Here is a 19,000-nt window from a genome sequence, read left to right on the forward strand (position 1 = left end):
CTGAGTAGGTTAGCAAGCTATTAAGTAGAACATGTTAAAGTCTGTTCATTTTTTACATCTCCATACCGGCAGCTGGAATTTCTCAGCTGAAAGTCACTATGTTTACATGACATTAGAAAAAGTCGATTTATTGTGTTAGTGCGATTAAAACTGGACTTTTAAAATACACGTAAACGTGTTAGTCTGAATGAAATTGTACTAAATCGAATTTCTCGAAGTCAGACTAACACGCCTAGATAACGCGGGTGAGGATCGATTTACTTCAGCATGTATACGCTTCAATCGGCCCCAAACTGGCCTAGGCGTTCTGCACATGAGCCACGGTTCCCGTGGCGGTCTTTCACCTGGAAGTCGAACAGCGTAGCATCAACAGTATCAACATGGTGAGTGCTAGAGTGAGAACCACGCCATTTCTGGACAGACGAGGAGACAAACCTCGTGTCGTGTCGGCTAAAGGAGTTGAATATCCTAAAGTACATCGACAGAAGGAGAATGCGGAATGGCGAACTATTTAAGAAAGCAGCGCAAAAGTACGTGACGCAACAGGTCAACCTAAAGAAGGTCCAATAGCAACCAGCTGAACAGGGGCATATCGCCACCTACCGTACCAGGATCGGACATACTTCCATCAATAAATCGATTCTCCCCCAGTTCTTGTATACTGGGACAACAACAGTAGTCCAATTAAATGACCTAATCAGGCTACAACCGTAGCTCGACTTAACTCTGCATGTAAATGCACTGGGTGACATGAATATACCCAGCAAACTCTGGTCTACTACTGAGAAAATTGAACTGTAAACTAAACCACATCTGAAAATCGACACTTCATGCAGAATATTAGAGAAGCAGTCACATCCAAACAATTGAATCACAAGTAATAACCAATTTCAACTGAATCATGTGGAATGACGTTCTCAGGCAGCCATCTAGTGCTCTGACTGCTTGCAAGCCGCATAGCCCTGAGAATATCAGTGCTGCAGCCAGACCCTTGTGTGGTGGCTGCAGCAGACTTTATGCTTGCCAAGAAAATAACAACGGGTAGGCAGAATACAGCCAAATGAAAAAACAGATGCCACACAGTACATGTCGTCGACTGTGACTAACCTTTGTCTTGTGATTGGCTCCTGGTCCGAGGTGAAGGAGTCTGAACTGCTATAACCATCCCCTTTATGGAAAAAAAAAATAGTATGTCATTCCATGAAATGCAACACAGGACCCACACTGGGATCAACTTAGTAAGTCTGGATCACAAAGCAAAGTGTAGAAACACAAATGCACCTGCACTACAAAGTAGCACAGATTGCCTTCCACTATCCATTAAGGATTACTCACCTACAGTGTTAGCAGCTACAAACTTGATGGATGCACTGAGCTTCGCTTCCTCAGATAGTTCTGGAGGCTTGACCAACAGTGGACTGGTAGGGTGGTTGTGGTCTGAAAAGTTTTCAAAACAACAGGTGCAAGGCCGTGAATCCACTGAATGGACTGATATATGCCGTCCTTTTCACTGATGTGCAGAACGTGTAGTGTAAATGATTTTACGGTTAGAACATTCCATCCATCCATCCATCCACCCATCAATTATCCAAGACGCTTATCCTGCTCTCGGGGTCATGGGGATGCTGGAGCCTATCCTAGGAGTCATTGGGTGGCAGGTGGGAACACACCCTGTACAGGCCGCCAGTCCATCACAGGGCCCACACACCCACACACACACACACACATTCACACCTAGGGACAATTTAGTACAGCCGATTCATGTCTTTGGACTGTGGGAGGAAACTGGAGCACCCGGAGGAAACCCACGCAGACACGGGGAGAATATGCAAACTCCACACAGAGGACGACCCCCAAGGTTGTACTACAACCGGGGCTCGAACCCAGGACCTTCTTGCTGTGAGGCGACCGGGCTAAGTTTGGTTAGAGTTAGGCTAGTTAGGTTAGACCGCGCTAGGTTAGAAAATTACTAAACTAAATTAATAATTAATTACTTTGATTAATTAGAGATCAATAAACTCATTCTTTAAGTAAACACTTGTTTTAGCCTGTCTCTGCCCACTAACACTGTGAAAAGGCAAAAAGGGGGATGAAATCAAGAGGAGAGTGAGGGTGGGTGGGTGGCAAGACTGAAGGTGGCAGTGCTGTAACAGAAAACCACACCAGCTTCTCACAGGTCGACCCAGAGAATTTAACTCACCAATACCCGAGTGTCACCTTTCTATTTGGCACCTCTTTTACCAGCATAACGCACTGCACCCCGTGAGTGTGGGCTACGCCAGCGTTTCTCAAACCTCTCCTGGAGGACCACTTGTCCTGCATGTTTTAGACCTCTCCCTGCTCCAACACAACTGATTCAAATGATCAACTCGTTATGAGCCCCCGAAGCTGCCTAATAACAAAACTGATCATTTAAATCAGCTGTGTTGGAGCAGGGAGAGATCTAAAACATGCAGGACAAGTGGTCCTCCAGGAGAGGTTTGAGAAACGCTGGGCTACGCAATATGCTTCCATGCCCCTCATATGACATGTGAGTTAACTGTGATGTGCATTTTGCCCCCAAACAGTACATATTTTCTCCCTCAAAGTCACCATTGCTACAGTCTTGTTTTTGTTTTTGGTTGAATTTATCACCAGGGAGAACAGTTTTGCCACCCTAGGGAAAACCCAACATGTTTTCAGCTTTAAAAAAAAAAAAGTAAAATAAATAAATAAAAATAGGTTTAGTGCCACAGCACTAGAACGACCGGGATTTCACTCCTACCTACCTACCTCAACACACGCCATAAATAGTGACATGACGCGCATGATCACGCGCAAATTATGTGCAGTCATTTTGATCACTCGTGGTCGTTTTAGGTAGATCTTATAACTTTTTTTGTGTGTAATTGATCTAAAACTCACTTTAATGCAAATGTATGCAATTTTAGGAGCATTCAGAGAGCGACCGGTCTGTATCTTTCTTTTTTTTGTCTCACAAAGTTATTAAACTTTGAAAATCCAAAACAATCATAATGACCGTCTTGGTCATTCTAGTATTAAAAAAAAAAACTTACTAGAAGCACTGACCACAACAGCTTTTCTCAACCTTTCTGTTAAAAATCCACTGTCTAATGACAGCTTTCGACAACTGCTCACGACTCAGGACAACTAATGGTCTTAAGACAGCCTCCTGGATCTATGTACACCACAGAGCAAAGTCAGACGAGCATTCAAATGTCAACATGCACTCCTGCCAGTCTGACCAGTCCAACTGTACACGATACTGTACTAACTTGTGAGGCTATAAGGATGTAGCACCAGAACTATTCTGTCATACTGAGTCTGTGTGGTGGGAAGCCAGGGGGCAGTGTAACCACGTGGGTAAGGTTTTTAAATACAGTCGCAAATTCACTGGAAATGCAAACCTCAGTGCCTGCAATGAAACCCTGGAGCCAACTTTAATCTCCATTATGAGTTATGGTTAGTTGATAGATGCCAGCAAAAAGCATCCAAGAGATGTCTTGATGCGTACTCAATAATCCAGTTAAGAAAATCAAAGAAGGTTGAATCAGTTCATCTGGACACAATGTTTATTGACGGATACGTTTCAGCGCTCATCTAACCATCCAACATCGATGAGAGGAAAGATCTCACGACTCTCAGTAGGGACAATAACATCACCGTCCTTCCAGCGTACAAAGGCAGATGCACTGTTGTATATAGCGTGATCCCCCCATGCACTACGTCCCCCTGGTGAAACTCCTCACTGTCAGGTGAAAAGAAGCGGCTGGCAACTCCACATGTACCAGAGGAGGCATGTGGTAGTCTGCAGCCCTCCCCGGCTCGGCAGAGGGGGTGGAGCAAGCGACCGGGAAGGCTCTGTAACGCTATGCGTTTGGACCCAATCACAGAAAAGAGGCAGAGGCAGTTGTTAAGTACTAAGTCGCTTTACTGGACTCCGGAAAACCTAAAATAACCAAAAACCACCGCCAAACAGGACAGGCAAAACTACAAACACGAATTAACATAAAATACTAAACATGGGAAACACTCTCACACAGAGGAGGCAGGCGAGGGTTCAGGAGACACGGGGATCCGCAGACCGACGCTAAGCTTTCCAAAGACTCGACGAGGCATGTCTGCAAAGCACCCGGTCAAATAGTCCCCAGCACAGGTGCAATTAATCACAGGCCAATCAATGGCAGGTGCCACTCATACTGGCCGACAGGGAGATGTCACAGCTGTTGGCTGCTGATCCTCTGGCCAGTGATCATGTCAGGCTCGGAAGAGTAGGGGTAATCGGCCAGATACAATTGGGGAGAAAAAAGAGGGGGGGGGCACAAAAAAACAGGCCCTGGTTAAGTGTGGTTATCCTGGCTAGGCGTTTGTCAAAGCCATGAAGACGCCCAAACAGTGCACCAGCCGATCGAAGAGAAGGACAACAGCTGCCTAAGCGTAAACCAGTGGTGACTCCGTATGTGGTGGGAGTGTTGGAACAGTTGAAATGCGTATTTTCCAAACACCACATCTCAGTTGCTTTCAAACTCCAAAACACACTGTGTCAGAAATTGGCCAACCCCAAGGATTGGGTCCCCCAGCAAAAACGGAGTAATATAGTGCCAATATATGCGCTGTTAAGTGCCAGGAGGATTGCAGTGACTTGTACATCGGGGAAACCAAACAGACACTGGCGAAGAGAATGGCACGACACAGGACAGCTAACACGTCAGGCCAGGACTCTGTAGCCTACACCCATCTACAGGCCAGTGGCCACTCTTTCAAGGATGAGGATGTGCACATCCTTGATAGGTAGGAACACTGGTCTGAACGGGGAGTCAAAGAGGCCGTCTATGTGAAGAGGGAACAACCATCCATGAACCGGGGGGGTTCAAGAGTACATCTTTTGCCATCTTACAATGCTGTGATTGCAACTATTCCCCAATCCTCTGTGAATAGTACACACAGTCATTCTAACTCTAGTTAATGGTCAAGGCAATTTGCATATGAAACCAATCGTTGGTTTTGGTCGTTATGCAACTGTGCTGTTTATAAGGGTGGGGATACCTGCAGTCAGTTGAGACTGAAGAGGTCACTCAGATGAGTGATGAAACCATCCATCCATCCATTATCTGAACCGCTTATCTTGCTCTCAGGGTCGCTGGAGCCTATTCCAGCAGTCATTGGGCGGCAGGCGGGGAGACACCCTGGACAGGCCACCAGGCCATCACAGGGCCCACGCGCGCGCACGCGCACACACACACGCACACACAAACACAAACACCCATTCATACCTAGGGACAATGTAGTATGGCCAATTCACCTGACTTACATGTCTTTGGACTGCAGGAGGAAACCAGAGCCCCCAGAGGAAAGCCACACAGACACAGGGAGAACATGCGAACTTCCCACAGAGGACGACCTGGGATGACCCACCAAGGTTGGACTACCCCGGGGCTTGAACCCAGGACCTTCTTGCTGTGAGGTGACCACGTGAACCACTGCGCCACTGCGCTGCCGAGTTATGAAACGTTTCTCTTAATTAATGTTGTGTCCGGATGAACTGATTCAACTTTCTGTGATCTCCATCCGTTTTTCCTGTACTTAACCTGACCTTCAGTGAAAACTAGCTGTGTTATTAAGTAAATGACAAGTCGCTTCCAAATCAAAGATCTCACCCTGAACAAGTGTATTTTGGAACAAAAGACCAGTGTCCTTGGAGAACAAGTTATGATTCTTACTTCATTTTCAAGACATCTATGATTTTGTTCAAATGCTGGCATCCAAATCTAACCTTACTCACCACTGCCTGTTCTCTTTAGCTCCATCTCCTGCATGTGGATCTTACTGGGCGTCATCCGGATGGGAACTGGGTGGACAATGGCTGTGTCCTGGAGGATGGATAAAAAGAGACACACAAACAAAAACACACAGAGACGAGAGATGAGACAGACAACAAGAGAGAGCGTTAAAACGGGTGTCTTTAAGCATGCTCAATAATCCAGGTAAGGAAATCACAGAAAGGTGAATCAGTTCATCTGGACACAACGTTTATTGAGAGAAGCATTTCATCACTCAGCTAAGTGACCTCTTCAGTCTCAACTGACACCAGGTATCCCCACCCTTATAAACAATACAGTGGCATAACGAGCGAAAACAATGATGTTTCATATGCAAATTACCCTGACCATTAACTAAGAGGCCAATGTATAATGGTCATGTGTAATAGTACACATGGTCACTGTACATCTTACAGAGGATTGGGGAATGGTTGTAACCACAGCATTGTAAGATGGCGACAGATGTACTCTTAGCACCCCCCCACCCCCACCCCCGGGTTCAGGGATGGTCGTTCCCTCTTCACATGGATGGTCTCTTTGACTCCCTGTTCAAACAAGCATTCCACCCTATCAAGGATGTGCACATCCTCATCCTTGAATCCCGTTTACAACACTATGGATTTGTGGATAAGGTGAGGGACATCATTATGGAGGCAGACGAAACATGGTCTCTTATGTTGGTACGTCTCTCTTCACGTGTGTTCCTGTTGATTAAGCAGTGTAGGTGGTCTGTATAAAATTACAGGATGACCCCACCCTTAGCAATAGGACCACCCTTAACACTTAAGTGTTTTGGCTCCTGAAGCTGTGTCTTCAGCCCACGTATCTCACATACAGTGGAGGTAATATGGGTAGAAGCATGGGTGTGCTATGGGTTCCCTAATTTCACCTACAGCGGCCAACTTGTATATGGAGGAAAAGAGGGCTCTGATGTCCTATCCAGGGACACCACCTAGCCATTTGTTCAGATTCGTGGACGACACCTGGGTTAAAATCAAATCTCAGGACGTAGCACATTTCACCGACCACATTTACTCTGTGGACAACCATGTCAAGTTCACCAGGGAGGATGTAAAAAATGACAGGTTAGCCTTCTTAGACTGAAACTGCAGTTGGTGATGGGCGACATTTGATTGCTGATGTTTAACGTAAACCAACACATACTGATCAGTGCTTAAGGTTTGACTCTCATCATCCACTGGAGCACAAACTAGGAGTCATCAGGATGCTGAACCGATGAGCTGACAACATCCCTACCGACACAGCGGCAGGGGAAAGGGGAGAAATCCCACATTAAACAGATCCTGGTAAAGTGTGGTTATCCTAACTGGGCATTTGTCAAAGCCAGGAAGACGCCCAAACAGTGCACCAGCCAATCGAAGAGAGGAGAAGGACAACAGCTGCTTAAGCGTAAACCCGTGTCTCAGTTGCTTTCAAACCCCAAAACAAGCTGTGCCAGAAATTGGTTCACTCAAAGGAACGGGTCCCCCGGCAAAAACAGAACAATATAGTCTACGCTGTTAAGTGCCGGGAGGATTGTAGTGACTTGAACACCGGGAAAACCAAACAGATGCTGGCCGAGAGATGGCACAACACAGGAGAGAGACGTCAGGCCAGGACTCCACAGTCAACACCATCCACAGGCCAGTGGCCACTCTTTCAAGGATGAGGATGTGCACATCCTTGATAGGGAGGAATGCTGGTTGAAGAGGCCCCTCTGTGTGAAGAGGGAATGACCATCCCTGAACCGAGGGGAGGGGGGGTTAAGAGTACATCTGTCACCATCTTACAATGCTGTGATTGCAACCATTCCCTAATCCTGTGTGAATAGTACACATGGCCATTGAAACTCTAGTTAATGGTGAGGTTCATTTGCATATGAAACTGATCGTTGTTTTCAGTCATTATGCCACCGTATTGTTTATAAGGGTGGGATACCTGCAGTCATTTGAGACTGAAGAGGTCACTTAGATGAGTGATGAAACGGTTCTCTCAAGACATGTTGTATCCAGATGACTTGATTCAACTTTCTGTGAGTTAAGACGGGTGGACAGACACATAAAAGGGGAAACAGCTTTGACAGGAGAGACATCCACCAAGATGTGTTTTATCAATACAAAGAACAGCAGCAATCTGGACAGGCCTATTATCTCCATGTTGATATATCACACTACATGAAAACAATCTAAACATTAACTGCCACGACACTACCCACCATGTCAAAGAGTACGCCGATTCAAATGTGTTTGAAAGACTTTTTTCAGACTGACATAGGCTGATTATACAATCATTTCTTCGACAGGGCTGGTGTGCGGTAGGGATGTCCTGGAGTACCACTCTGATTGCAATTTGATTGTGACGTTTGTTGGCAGATCTTTTCAAACATAACTATTTGTTGAGCCTCAAAAAAATAAAGATTTGGAAGAAGAATATGTAATATTTTAGCGCATGGTTTCTGTTCGGGTTTAAATATAATTAAGGATTTCCTCCAAAGAACAATTTTATCTGTAGGCTGGGTGCTGCGCACAGAATTACAGAATATCTTGCTTGGAAAGCCTAGCCAGTTTGCCTCCCTCTTAACTTTTATTTCCAACACAATGCCCATTGAGATCATTTTCAATGGTAACAACAGAAAACAGTTGTAGTAAACAATTAAACGGATGAGAATTCATTGATTGTAACACCCTTCAAATGATTTGTAGACATCACCATAAAAAGAAGTTGTGGTCCAATAGAAGCTAAGCAAGCAAAAATCACAAGATAGCCTTGCCAATGCTGATGCGGTGGACTGCGCATTGCCAAGAACATCATGCAATGACAAAGAAAAAGTAAATATCTTAAGAGGGAAAAAGAGGAAGAGAAAGAGAGTTACATGAGCGATCTGAGGAAGAGGGGGACAGAAAGAGAGAGATGAGGATAGAGGGAGAGATATCCAGAGGGTTAATATCTGTCCATTAATGGAGAAACCATGCATACTAAGTGATCGACTTACAGGGTCAGCTGGTGCAATGTTAGAGTCAAATTGGGTCAGAGTTTGTGAGCTGGAGGAGCGCTCGCTAAACGTCTCCCACTGCTGCAGGAGACAGACAGACAGTGAGAAAAAAATGTCGGTCAGCCAGTGCAGTGACATCACAAATAACATTATCAGTCTGAGCCCCCCGCCGTGATGTGACATCACCGACATGGTAACAAAAACAACATCAACTGACACCATGAAGATGCAACATCATCAGTGGCCACAGACACAAAACCACCCATGTCCAGTGACATCGCTGACTGTCTCGGACGTAAGTAAGATAGTGGGCTACCTCCACAGTCCAAGGAAGTGAGGGGGGGTGCTGAATTGTCAATAATTATGATGAATAATTAAGAAAATCAAATTGCAATCAAATTCCATTAAATGGAGAGAAAAGGGCAGCCTCAACCAACGATCCCACAGCAATTAATAAAGACGAAATCAGTCGTAAACACTGCAAAACCAAACAACATGTTTAAGCATACAGCACAAGAGCCATTATACTAATGTTTGTGACAGTGTATCTGTGAAAGTACACAACAGAACCGAGGTGGTGGTGGTGGTGGTGTGTAGGAGGAACCTCGTTGCTCTGGTTTATTTCAGGCCAGGTCTGGTTTAGCGAGGGCATGGAGGGAGACTTGTTGGGGGTGACCTCCACAGGGGAGCCCGAGTAGCCGACGTCAGGAGTTGGCTCTGGAACCTCTGCAAGCAGGACACAGCAAAACAACAGGCCCCATCCAGTCATCCAGGTTCAGATGGAGAAAAGAAAAAAAAATAACAACAAAAAAACCCACATGTATTTGCAGACTTCAGAGTTAAAACATGTGCAGATTTTAATTAACCTTAACCTCTCCTCGATCAATATTACTTATGAAGTGGATCAGTTCCCATGGCTTCAGATTCTAACTGCTTATTTCTGTAGGTATTATTGCTAAGACACAGTCGGGAGTAACACCTAAAGAACCAATAAATGGTAAGTTTGAACAATGGACCAATACCTGATTCTATAATGAAATGTCCAGTGTCAGGATTGAACAGAACAAAAATATGGGTAGACGGTGGAGAACAAAAGTGGGAGAGAGCAAGAGCAAGTGAAACACTATATGGGAACCTATTTTGTACGGGTTTGGGGACTTGACACATCCTGAGGCTGGCTGGGTACCTGCTGAGTCGTCCAGGTCGATCAGCTTTGGCATTAGGCTCTCGGGCAGCTTCTCCGGGAGGTCGTAACCATTCTTCCTGGCAACCACCAAATGGAACGCAGCACAGAACTCGTCCAGGGTCAAAGCGCCGTCTTTGTCAAAGTCTGATAACTCCCTGTGAGAGATTCAGGTAGGACAGTGTCAACGTTCACCGAGACAGGAACAGCAACACACAGCTCCGCAGAAATGCACCAGCTGCTTAACTGCAACGACCGGGATTTCACTCCTATCTAAAACGACCACGGGCGGTCAAACTGACGGCCGGTTTTTAAACTCTATATTCTGTCAAGATAAATACCCATTGAGATACTAATGCATTGCATATGTTAGTATGTCTGTTAAGAAACGACTGACACCAAAATTAACATTTTAACAACTTTAACACTATTCTCAAACAATTTAAAATGGCTGCTGTCCAACGCCTGTAAATACTGCAACACCTTGGTGGTAGTCATGGTGCGCCTGTAACGGCGCCTGTACCCAGATGTGTTGGACATAATCAAAAATAAAGTTTAGACTATTTCTCTGCACTTGAGAACACTAGAGTGTTTCTAGGACAGAGCAACGAACTTCACAAAGGAAATGACGCAACCAACACACGTCATAAATACTGACATGACGCGCACAACCACGTGCAATTTACGTGGAGTCATTTTGACCGCTCATGGTCGTTTTAGGTAGATTTTATCATAACTTTTTTTGTGTAATTGATCTAAAACTCATTTTAATGCAAATATATGCAGTTTTATGGGCATTCAGGGAGCGTCAGGTCAGGAGGGTTTTTTTTCTTCACAAAGTTATTAAACTTTGAAAATCCAAAACGGTCTTGAGACCGTCTTTGGTGGTTCTGGTTAAGGACGACAGCCTCCTGCTCTAACTTCACCATCCATTTCGGTGCTGAAAGGTCAACATCTGCTACAGCCACTTCAGAAGTCCTCAGAAGCAACGGGTATATGTGATGTCACCACTGTTGCATGGGCAGAGGGATTCTCCTGGTCTTAAGCAACCAGCTCATTCACGCAGCAGCTTTATAAAGTCACTGCTCTGCCATACAAAGCTAAATAATGATAAATTCAACAACATAGTGATCACTATTCATCTCAAATAATGAAATAATGGAAACAGAATAAGCGCGAAGTTGGTCTGTAGAAATCTGTACAGTACACCAGAGCACTCTATGACAAAACCCAGTAAACGAACACAGTAGACATGACATGGGTTGAACAGCCGTGGCTCACCAAATGTGTGATAGTTCTAAAATTGGTAGCTTTGATTTGGTGAAGAACTCTTTCGCGGCTGAACCTGGAAAACAGAAAAAGAAAATTATTAGACTCGGCTATGTTTTCATGCAGAATAGCTCCAGGGCCTCTGTGAGTGTATGCAAGTGCACTCTTACCAGGTATGAAGCCATTGAGGTCTGGCTGAATGGTTTTGAACTGGTTGATGTAATACTGTCTCTGCTCGTCTGTGATCTTCCACGGATCATCGTAACCACTGGACTGTCGTTGGATTTCGTTGGCCGTTGATGCTGAGGCCACCGTTCGTACCGTTGTGCTCTCCTACAGCAAGCCAGGGGAGACATTTTGAAAATCATGACAGATTGAAGTTAATTTCTTGGAAGTTGTGTTTGTATACAAACACAATCTAGAAGATGTGTGTACCCTTAGTGTCCTAATCTATGTTGATGTAGTCCCTGTAAGCAGATTTGAAGCCTAACTGTTTACTAAGCAGCACAGTGGCGCAGTGGTTAGCGCTGTCACCTCACAGCAAGAAGGTCCTGGGTTCAAACCCCGGGGTTGACCAACCTTGGGGATCATCCCAGGTCGTCCTCTGTGTGGAGTTTTCATGTGCTCCCTGTGTCTGTGGTGGGTTTTCTCCGGGTGCTCCGGTTTCCCCCACCATCACAACAGACATGCATGTTAGGGTTAATACTCCTGTCTGTGCCCCTGACCGAGGCATGGCAAGACAAACTGGAGTTGGTCCCCGGGTGCTGCACGGAGTCTGCCCACTGCTCTTAAATGCAGAGCATAGTATCCCTATGGGGATCAATAAAGTATCTCAAAAAAATTAAAAGAAATGTAAAAATGGACACCATCTAAGTGCTCATATGTGTAGTGCTAGAGCATAAAAAAAATTGGTTTACACAATTCAAGGAGATAAAATGAAAGAGATGCATATGGTGTGAAGGAAGGGGGGTTACGAAACAACTATGATGGCGTTGTGTTAAAGCAGGAGACATTCAAGTTTAATATGCCCTCTAATATGTCCTCTAAAAGCTTTAACAGGCTTTTCATGGTGGGCAGTTTTTTTTTGGGGGGGGGGGGGATTTCCCCTCCTTTTCCTCCCCAATTGTATCTGTTCAATTACCCCACTCTTCCGAGCCGTCCCAGTCACTGCTGCACCTCCTCTGCTGATCGGGGGGGGGGGGGGGGGGGGGCTGCAGACTACCACATGCCTCCTCCGATAAATGGGGCGTCGCCAGCCGCTTCTTTTCACCTGACAGTGAGGAGTTTCACCAGGGGAACATAGCGCGTGGGAGTATCACGCTACCCCCCCCCCCGAACAGGCTTCCCGACCGACCAGAGGAGGCGCTAGTGCAGCTATCAGGACACATACCCACATCCGGCTTCCCACCCGCAGACACGGCCAACTGTGTCTGTAGGGACGCCCAACCAAGCCGTTGGTAGCACGGGGATTTGATACGGCGATCCCCTTGTTGGCAGGCAACGGAATAGACCACCACGCCACCCAGATGCCCAATATTGTTATTTCTAAAGAGCATATTATTGCTTAGGAGCTAAATGTTTTTCAACTTGTATACTGAATAAATGCACGTAACAACACACCTACAACACTACAACACATCTAAGCACTAATCAACAACAGTTTGTATCACTGTCCAGTCCTTAATATTTCCTGCTGGTACCAAATCACCATGTATCCTCATATCAACAACACAATTCAGTGACAAGTAAGAAAGGCCAACAGCCCCTCTATGTTGGTGAAAGGCTGTAATACCACCAAAAAATTGTGTTAAAGGGTAACAACACTGGTGTAAAAAAACGGTACCACTGTGACATCACTAGTCCACCGGGGAAAACATCTGATGATCTACAACCCAGCGGCCTCAAAAGAGTCAGTAGTGACTGGGTAAGACATTTCAGATTCATAGGAAGAACCCTTGGAAGGCCGTTCCTTTCTGTACTATAAGAAATTATGGCAACCCACGAGAAATATTTAGGATCTGATTTACTAAATATGTGATAAATTATGGCATTAAAATGTTGCTCCGGCACTTAATTCCAACTTGTGAATTCATGCTGTTGCCATGTCTGTGAATGTTCTCATTCATCCAGGTCATGGTTATCCAAAGGAGTTGAATCAAGTGTTACTGGACTTGGTATATATCGTCTTCACGGATATATACCAAGTCCAGTTGCACTTGATTCACGCTGTTGTTATTTCAGATGGGTCCTACATGCTAGCAAATGTGACGCTATGAGCTGAAATGAACCGAAAGCAATTAAGTGCAGAATGGAAATAAACTTGGACACTGCATGGATCAAATTGCTTCTCTTAGCTGTGTGCACCATGCTCAGCTTTCAATTCATCCAATTACTGGAGAACAGAGAATGCCACAACTTGGCAGCCCTGAGGTTTTTATAATAACATCCTAGGACCAGTCGAAAAGTGATACTGTGGTTGACTCACCCTTTACTCTCAAGTTTATATCCCGAACTTCAATGCTAATGTCTTTTCCTAAGGATGTCAACAGCTGTGGTCCCTGCATTAGTACCCGATACCAAATAAAAGTCAGATTTTGCCCAACACCCAGCAGAAAATGCAGGAGCTCCATTACGAAGGCTTCCTTCCAGCCACTAGGATCACTACTTTTGGTGGTCACATATACGGCATGAACAACCAAATACACACAAACCTGTGCAACAAATCAAACACACATATTTTAACAATGCTGCTTTTCTTTATCCAGTCATACACATGAAGCCCTCACTAATTCTTAGTAAATCTGGCCCCTACTGATATATACAGAGAAGGCAGACAGTTTTCTTTCCTTCTTTTTTTTGTATTTTTCCCCCTTTTTCTCCCCTACTGTACTTGGCCAATTACTCCACTCTTTCGAGCCGTCCCGGTCGCTGCTCCACCCCCCTCTGCCGATCTGGGGAGGTCCGCAGACTACCACATGCCTCCTCCCATACATGTGGAGTCGGCAGCTGCTTCTTCTCACCTGACAGTGAGGAGTTTAACCAGGGGGACGTAGCGCGTGGGAGGATCACACTATTCCCCCCAGTCCCCCGCCCCCCGAACAGGCGCCCCGACCGACCAGAGGAGGCGTTAGTGCAGCGATGAGGACATATCCGGCTTCCCACCCGCACACACGGTCATTTGTGTCTGTGGGGACACCCGACCAAGCCGGAGGTAATGCGGGGATTCAAACCAGCGATCTCCATGTTGGTAGGCAACGGACTAGACCCCTACGCTACCCGGATGTGCAGACAGTTTTCTTATCCGTGACTGAGGGCCTACCATTAACAAAACGAAATTTTAATTCATGATGTTGAGTAGAGATCTTGATCCTACCTACCATCTTGATCCTACAGGTCACTGTCCACTAAGACTAAACACTTCACAAACAGTTTTTCCCCCTAGCCATCAGGACTCTGAATTCCTCCCTATAGTCCCCTCCTCACACACCATGGGCATAAACACCACCATTCACCTAATTGTTATGCGTGATACGTTTATTTCTGTTATTGTGTAATTGTATTGTTCGTGATAATATGTGGAGTGTCTGTTGTTGTCCATGTACGTATTGTGCTGCAGAGTTTAATGTGTACCAAAAACAAATTCCACCAGCCTTGGTCGTGTGGCTAATAAAACAATCTAATCTAATCAACTTTTGCCACAAATGAATAACCAAGAAACAAATGGAGACAGACATATTAATAAGATGTCAATGTTGTAAAAAGTGAGGTGACAGAAATATTTTGTGGACATTGTGTTGAGTTTATCATCGGGGGTTCTCACAAAATCATGTGTAACATTTTATAAGTATATGACAATCTTCTAATGAAAACAACCAAGTCCTCAATTCTCTCCAGTCTTCTCTATTCTTTATCTAGGATGAAAGTTGAAAATCTTCAGGGAAGAGTTGAATAAAGTCCCATTGAAACACAGCTTTCTTCTTGGAACCCAGACAGAAATCAAAAAGTAGCAGCAACAACCGAGGCGGCAACCAAAAAATGAGTTTAGTGAACCGTTGTGCCCTTACTAATCTCTGCTCATCAAGAAATTATGTGTGAAGAAGACATTTACTGAATTTAAACATCTTTTTGCAACTATGGTTTTAATGAGACTTTTGAAAAGAAAGCAAAAAAAAAAAATCAGACTAGGATTTTGCTGAAAGTTTCATTTTGAACCCTTGGTCTAAAAGGGGATAACGGGCGCCCGGGTAGCGCGGCGGTCTATTCCGCTGCCTACCAACATGGTGATCTCCGGTTCGAATCCCCGTGTTACCTCCGGCTTGGTCGGGTGTCCCTACACACACAATTGGCCGTGTCTGCGGGTGGGAAGCCGGATGTAGGTATGTGTCCTGGTCAATGCACTAGCTCCTCCTCTGGTTGGTCGGGGCGCCTGTTCGAGGGGGAAGGGGAACTGGGGGGGGAATAGCATGATCTTCCTATGCACTATGTGCCCCTTGCGAAACTCCTCACTGTCAGGTGAAAAGAAGTGGCTGGCGACTCCACATGTATCGGAGGAGCCATGTGGTAGTCTGCAGCACCTCCTCGGATCGGCAGAGGGGATGGAGCAGCGACCGGCCCGGCTTGGAAGAGTGGGATGATTGGCCAAGCACAATTCAGAGAAAAGGGGGGTAAAAAAAAAAAAAATCCATCCATCCATAATCTGAACTGCTTATCCTGCTCTCAGGGTCGCGGGGATGCTGGAGCCTATTCCAGCAGTCACTGGGCGGCAGGCGGGGAGACACCCTGGACAGGCCGCCAGTCCATCACAGGGCCCACACACACACACACTCACACCCATTCATACCTAGGGACAATGTAGTACAGGCCAATTCACCTGACCTACATGTCTTTGGACTTTGGGAGGAAACCGGAGGCCACGGAGGAAACCCATGCAGACACGGGGAGAACATGCAAACTCCACACAGAGGATGACCCGGGTTAACACCCAAGGTTGGACTACCCCGGGGCTCGAACCCAGGACCTTCATGTTGTGAGGCAACAGCGCTAACCATTGCGCCACCGTGCCGCCTTGGGTAAAATTAAAAAAAGAAATAAGGGATAACACGCTAAGACAGGTAGAGAACGGTGATAGGAGGCATAGTGGTGCACTACCTGGACTGATGAAGGATGCATTGTTGGGAGTGTGCTGGAGGGAGGGGTGTCTGCTGTGAAACTGACCCAGCTCTCCTGAACTGGGAGAGGGGGTGAATGAGATGACCATATCCCATCACCAGACACTGGTCCTGGAGTGTGACACGAGGGAAAAACAAAAGAGAGAAGTATGCTCAAGTGTCTGACTATAGCGAAAAGCATTATTAGACAGAAATAAGGTGTGTTACTAGTGGAGTAATTAATTTCTCCTTTTCCACTAAATTTGATTTTGTGTGCATTGTGTACTTAGCAACGTGCAAGTGTGTTTGTATGCTTACCTGTCTGTTTTTCCCGAAACTGTGTCCAGACAGCTCCAGTAGCAGTCACCACGGTCTGTCTGTCTGTGTTGCCCCCACTGGGCTGCCTCTTGTGTTTCCTCCAGGAGTGGGGCGAGGTGGGGGGGGAATGGTGAGGAGAGACAACGGGTGACGTCGAGTCAGGCTACAAATAATGGATACAACAGAATAGAATTCACCAGGTGTAAGGGTGAAGGCCCTTCAAATGCATAGTATCTAATGACATCCTTACAACTCCAGTCTTGACCAGACCTACAGTCTTGACCAGACCTACAATCTTGACCAGACCTACAATCTTGTGCAACATGACAGCAGTCCTCCAACAACTGTGATGTTCATCACCAATGCCGGATGCACATGTGACCATCAAAAGCAAACAACACATAGTGGAGAAAAAAAAACAACTAGTTGATCAAATGAGTCAAGAAATCTTTGACTGGGTGTCCGGGCGGCGTAGCGGTCTATTCCATTGCCGACCAACATGGGGATCAGTGGTTCGAATCCCCATGTTACCTCCGGCTTGGTTGGGCGTCTCTACAGACACAATTGGCTGTGTCTGCGGGTGGGAAGCCGGATGTAGGTATGTGCCCTGGTCGCCGCACTAGCGCCCCCTCAGGTCGGTCGGGGCGCCTGTTTGGGGAGAAGGGGGGGGGGAATAGCGTGATCCTCCCACGCGCTGCATCCCCCCTGGTGAAACTCCTCACTGTCAGGTGAAAAGAAGTGGCTGGCGACTGCATCTGTATTGGAGGAGGCATGTGGTAGTCTGCAGCCCTCCCCGGATCAGCCGAGGGGGTGGAGCAGTGACCGGGACGGCTCGGAAGAGTGGAGTAATTGGTACAATTGGGGAGAAAAAGGAGGAAAATATCAAAAATAAATAAAATTTTGACTGACAGAAAAAAAAAACTATTTTCAGCGCTAGCAACAGCAGCATAAAACTTCAAAATGCTGCATGCAATCAAATATGCAAAAGATAATTAAAAAAAAAAAAATCAAGAATATTTCAACACCCATCTCCACCGCTCTAACTGCAGTAAACACACAGACCAGCTCGGTTCGATTTTAAAAATGTCTGTATGATAATAAGGATACGTAACTTGAAAAGTATTAACCAAAGTCTCGATCTAAAAAAACATCATCATTAACAATAATTAATGTTCAAGCTTCCAGACAAGTCCAGCCTTACAAGTCTGAACTGGCAGATACCGGAGGTCCTGCTGGCATAAAATGGACAACTTCATGCTACTCAGCCGACGACTTAACGGTGAGTTACAAGCAAAAAGCGCATGGGAGCTAAGCCTACATCAGCTGTCTAAAACACACGAGTCCATGTTGGGAGCTGTATGAAGAAATAAAGTTCCTTCGGTTCTCTCCTCCATGTCAATTACTTATTAATTTGTTTTATTAAAGTGTTTAAGTCTTCAGTTAGATGAACTCCAGAGGCTCAATTATAATGAGAACTTAAAGCTGCGTGTTAGCTTTCGTCATATGAAGTTTCCTGTCCTTTGTAACGGTTGCGCGTTTATTGGCAACTATCTCTGAAGATGCTGAGATTTTCATTGGGCGTGATGAAGAAGGACAGGATTAGGAACGGGTATATGAGAGGAACCGCTCAGGTTGGACAGTTTGGAGACAAAGCAAGAGAGGGAAGACTGAGATGGTTTGGACATGTGTGGAGGAGAGATGCTGGGTATACTGGGAGAAGGATGCTGAATATGGAGCTGCCAGGGAAGAGGAGAAGAGGAAGGCCAAAGAGGAGGTTTATGGACGTGGTGAGGGAGGACATGCAGGTGGTGGATGTGACAGAGGAAGATGCAGAGGAGAGGAAGAGATGGAAATGGATGATCCGCTGTGGCGCCCCCTAACGGGAGCAGCTGAAAGTAGAAGTAGTAGTAGTAGTAGTAGTGGTATCTGGCTTGCTGGAGCGTGTCAAAGACGTGGAGTAAGTATGTCTCTCTCATTCTGACTGGTACATTAGATGACATGGAGATACCTGATGCCAGTCATCTCCAAACCAGCCCTGCCCAACTCAAGCCACTAAGGAGAGCTGAGAAAATGCATTGTGAAGAAATCCTTCATTTGGAATGGCTAAAACTGTTCTTCCTCTTGCAGTTGGTGTTCATGCAGGATGCTGAAACTTATCGTATGAAGCTGACTAGGAAGTGAGTTTTCAGGGTCTTAAGCTTAAGGAACTACATTTTCTTGTTGGCTGGAGCGCAGCAGCGGGGCCAGCCCCACACATGGTTGTCCGTGAGCG

The 19,000-nt window shown here is 45.8% G+C and overlaps 1 protein-coding gene across 3 annotated transcripts in view; it reads right to left on the reverse strand.

The window, feature by feature from the left end:
• Positions 1-19,000, reverse strand: part of reps1 (RALBP1 associated Eps domain containing 1) — a 42,401-nt gene that overhangs the window by 14,204 nt on the left and 9,197 nt on the right. For 2 of the 3 annotated variants that reach the window (XM_056294077.1, XM_056294080.1), the window contains exons 4-13: positions 16,729-16,891; positions 16,412-16,542; positions 11,434-11,596; positions 11,276-11,339; positions 9,998-10,152; positions 9,416-9,537; positions 8,812-8,892; positions 5,783-5,870; positions 1,336-1,437; positions 1,108-1,168 (exon numbers count right to left, since the gene is read on the reverse strand). In XM_056294077.1, coding sequence (XP_056150052.1) covers positions 1,108-1,168; positions 1,336-1,437; positions 5,783-5,870; positions 8,812-8,892; positions 9,416-9,537; positions 9,998-10,152; positions 11,276-11,339; positions 11,434-11,596; positions 16,412-16,542; positions 16,729-16,891 — 1,130 coding nt within the window. The remainder of the gene's footprint in view (positions 1-1,107; positions 1,169-1,335; positions 1,438-5,782; positions 5,871-8,811; positions 8,893-9,415; positions 9,538-9,997; positions 10,153-11,275; positions 11,340-11,433; positions 11,597-16,411; positions 16,543-16,728; positions 16,892-19,000) is intronic. The other variant, XM_056294079.1, reaches the window with a different exon arrangement.

This window comes from Lampris incognitus, chromosome 15 (assembly GCF_029633865.1).
Source record: "Lampris incognitus isolate fLamInc1 chromosome 15, fLamInc1.hap2, whole genome shotgun sequence".
Classification (NCBI taxonomy): Eukaryota; Metazoa; Chordata; class Actinopteri; order Lampriformes; family Lampridae; genus Lampris; species Lampris incognitus.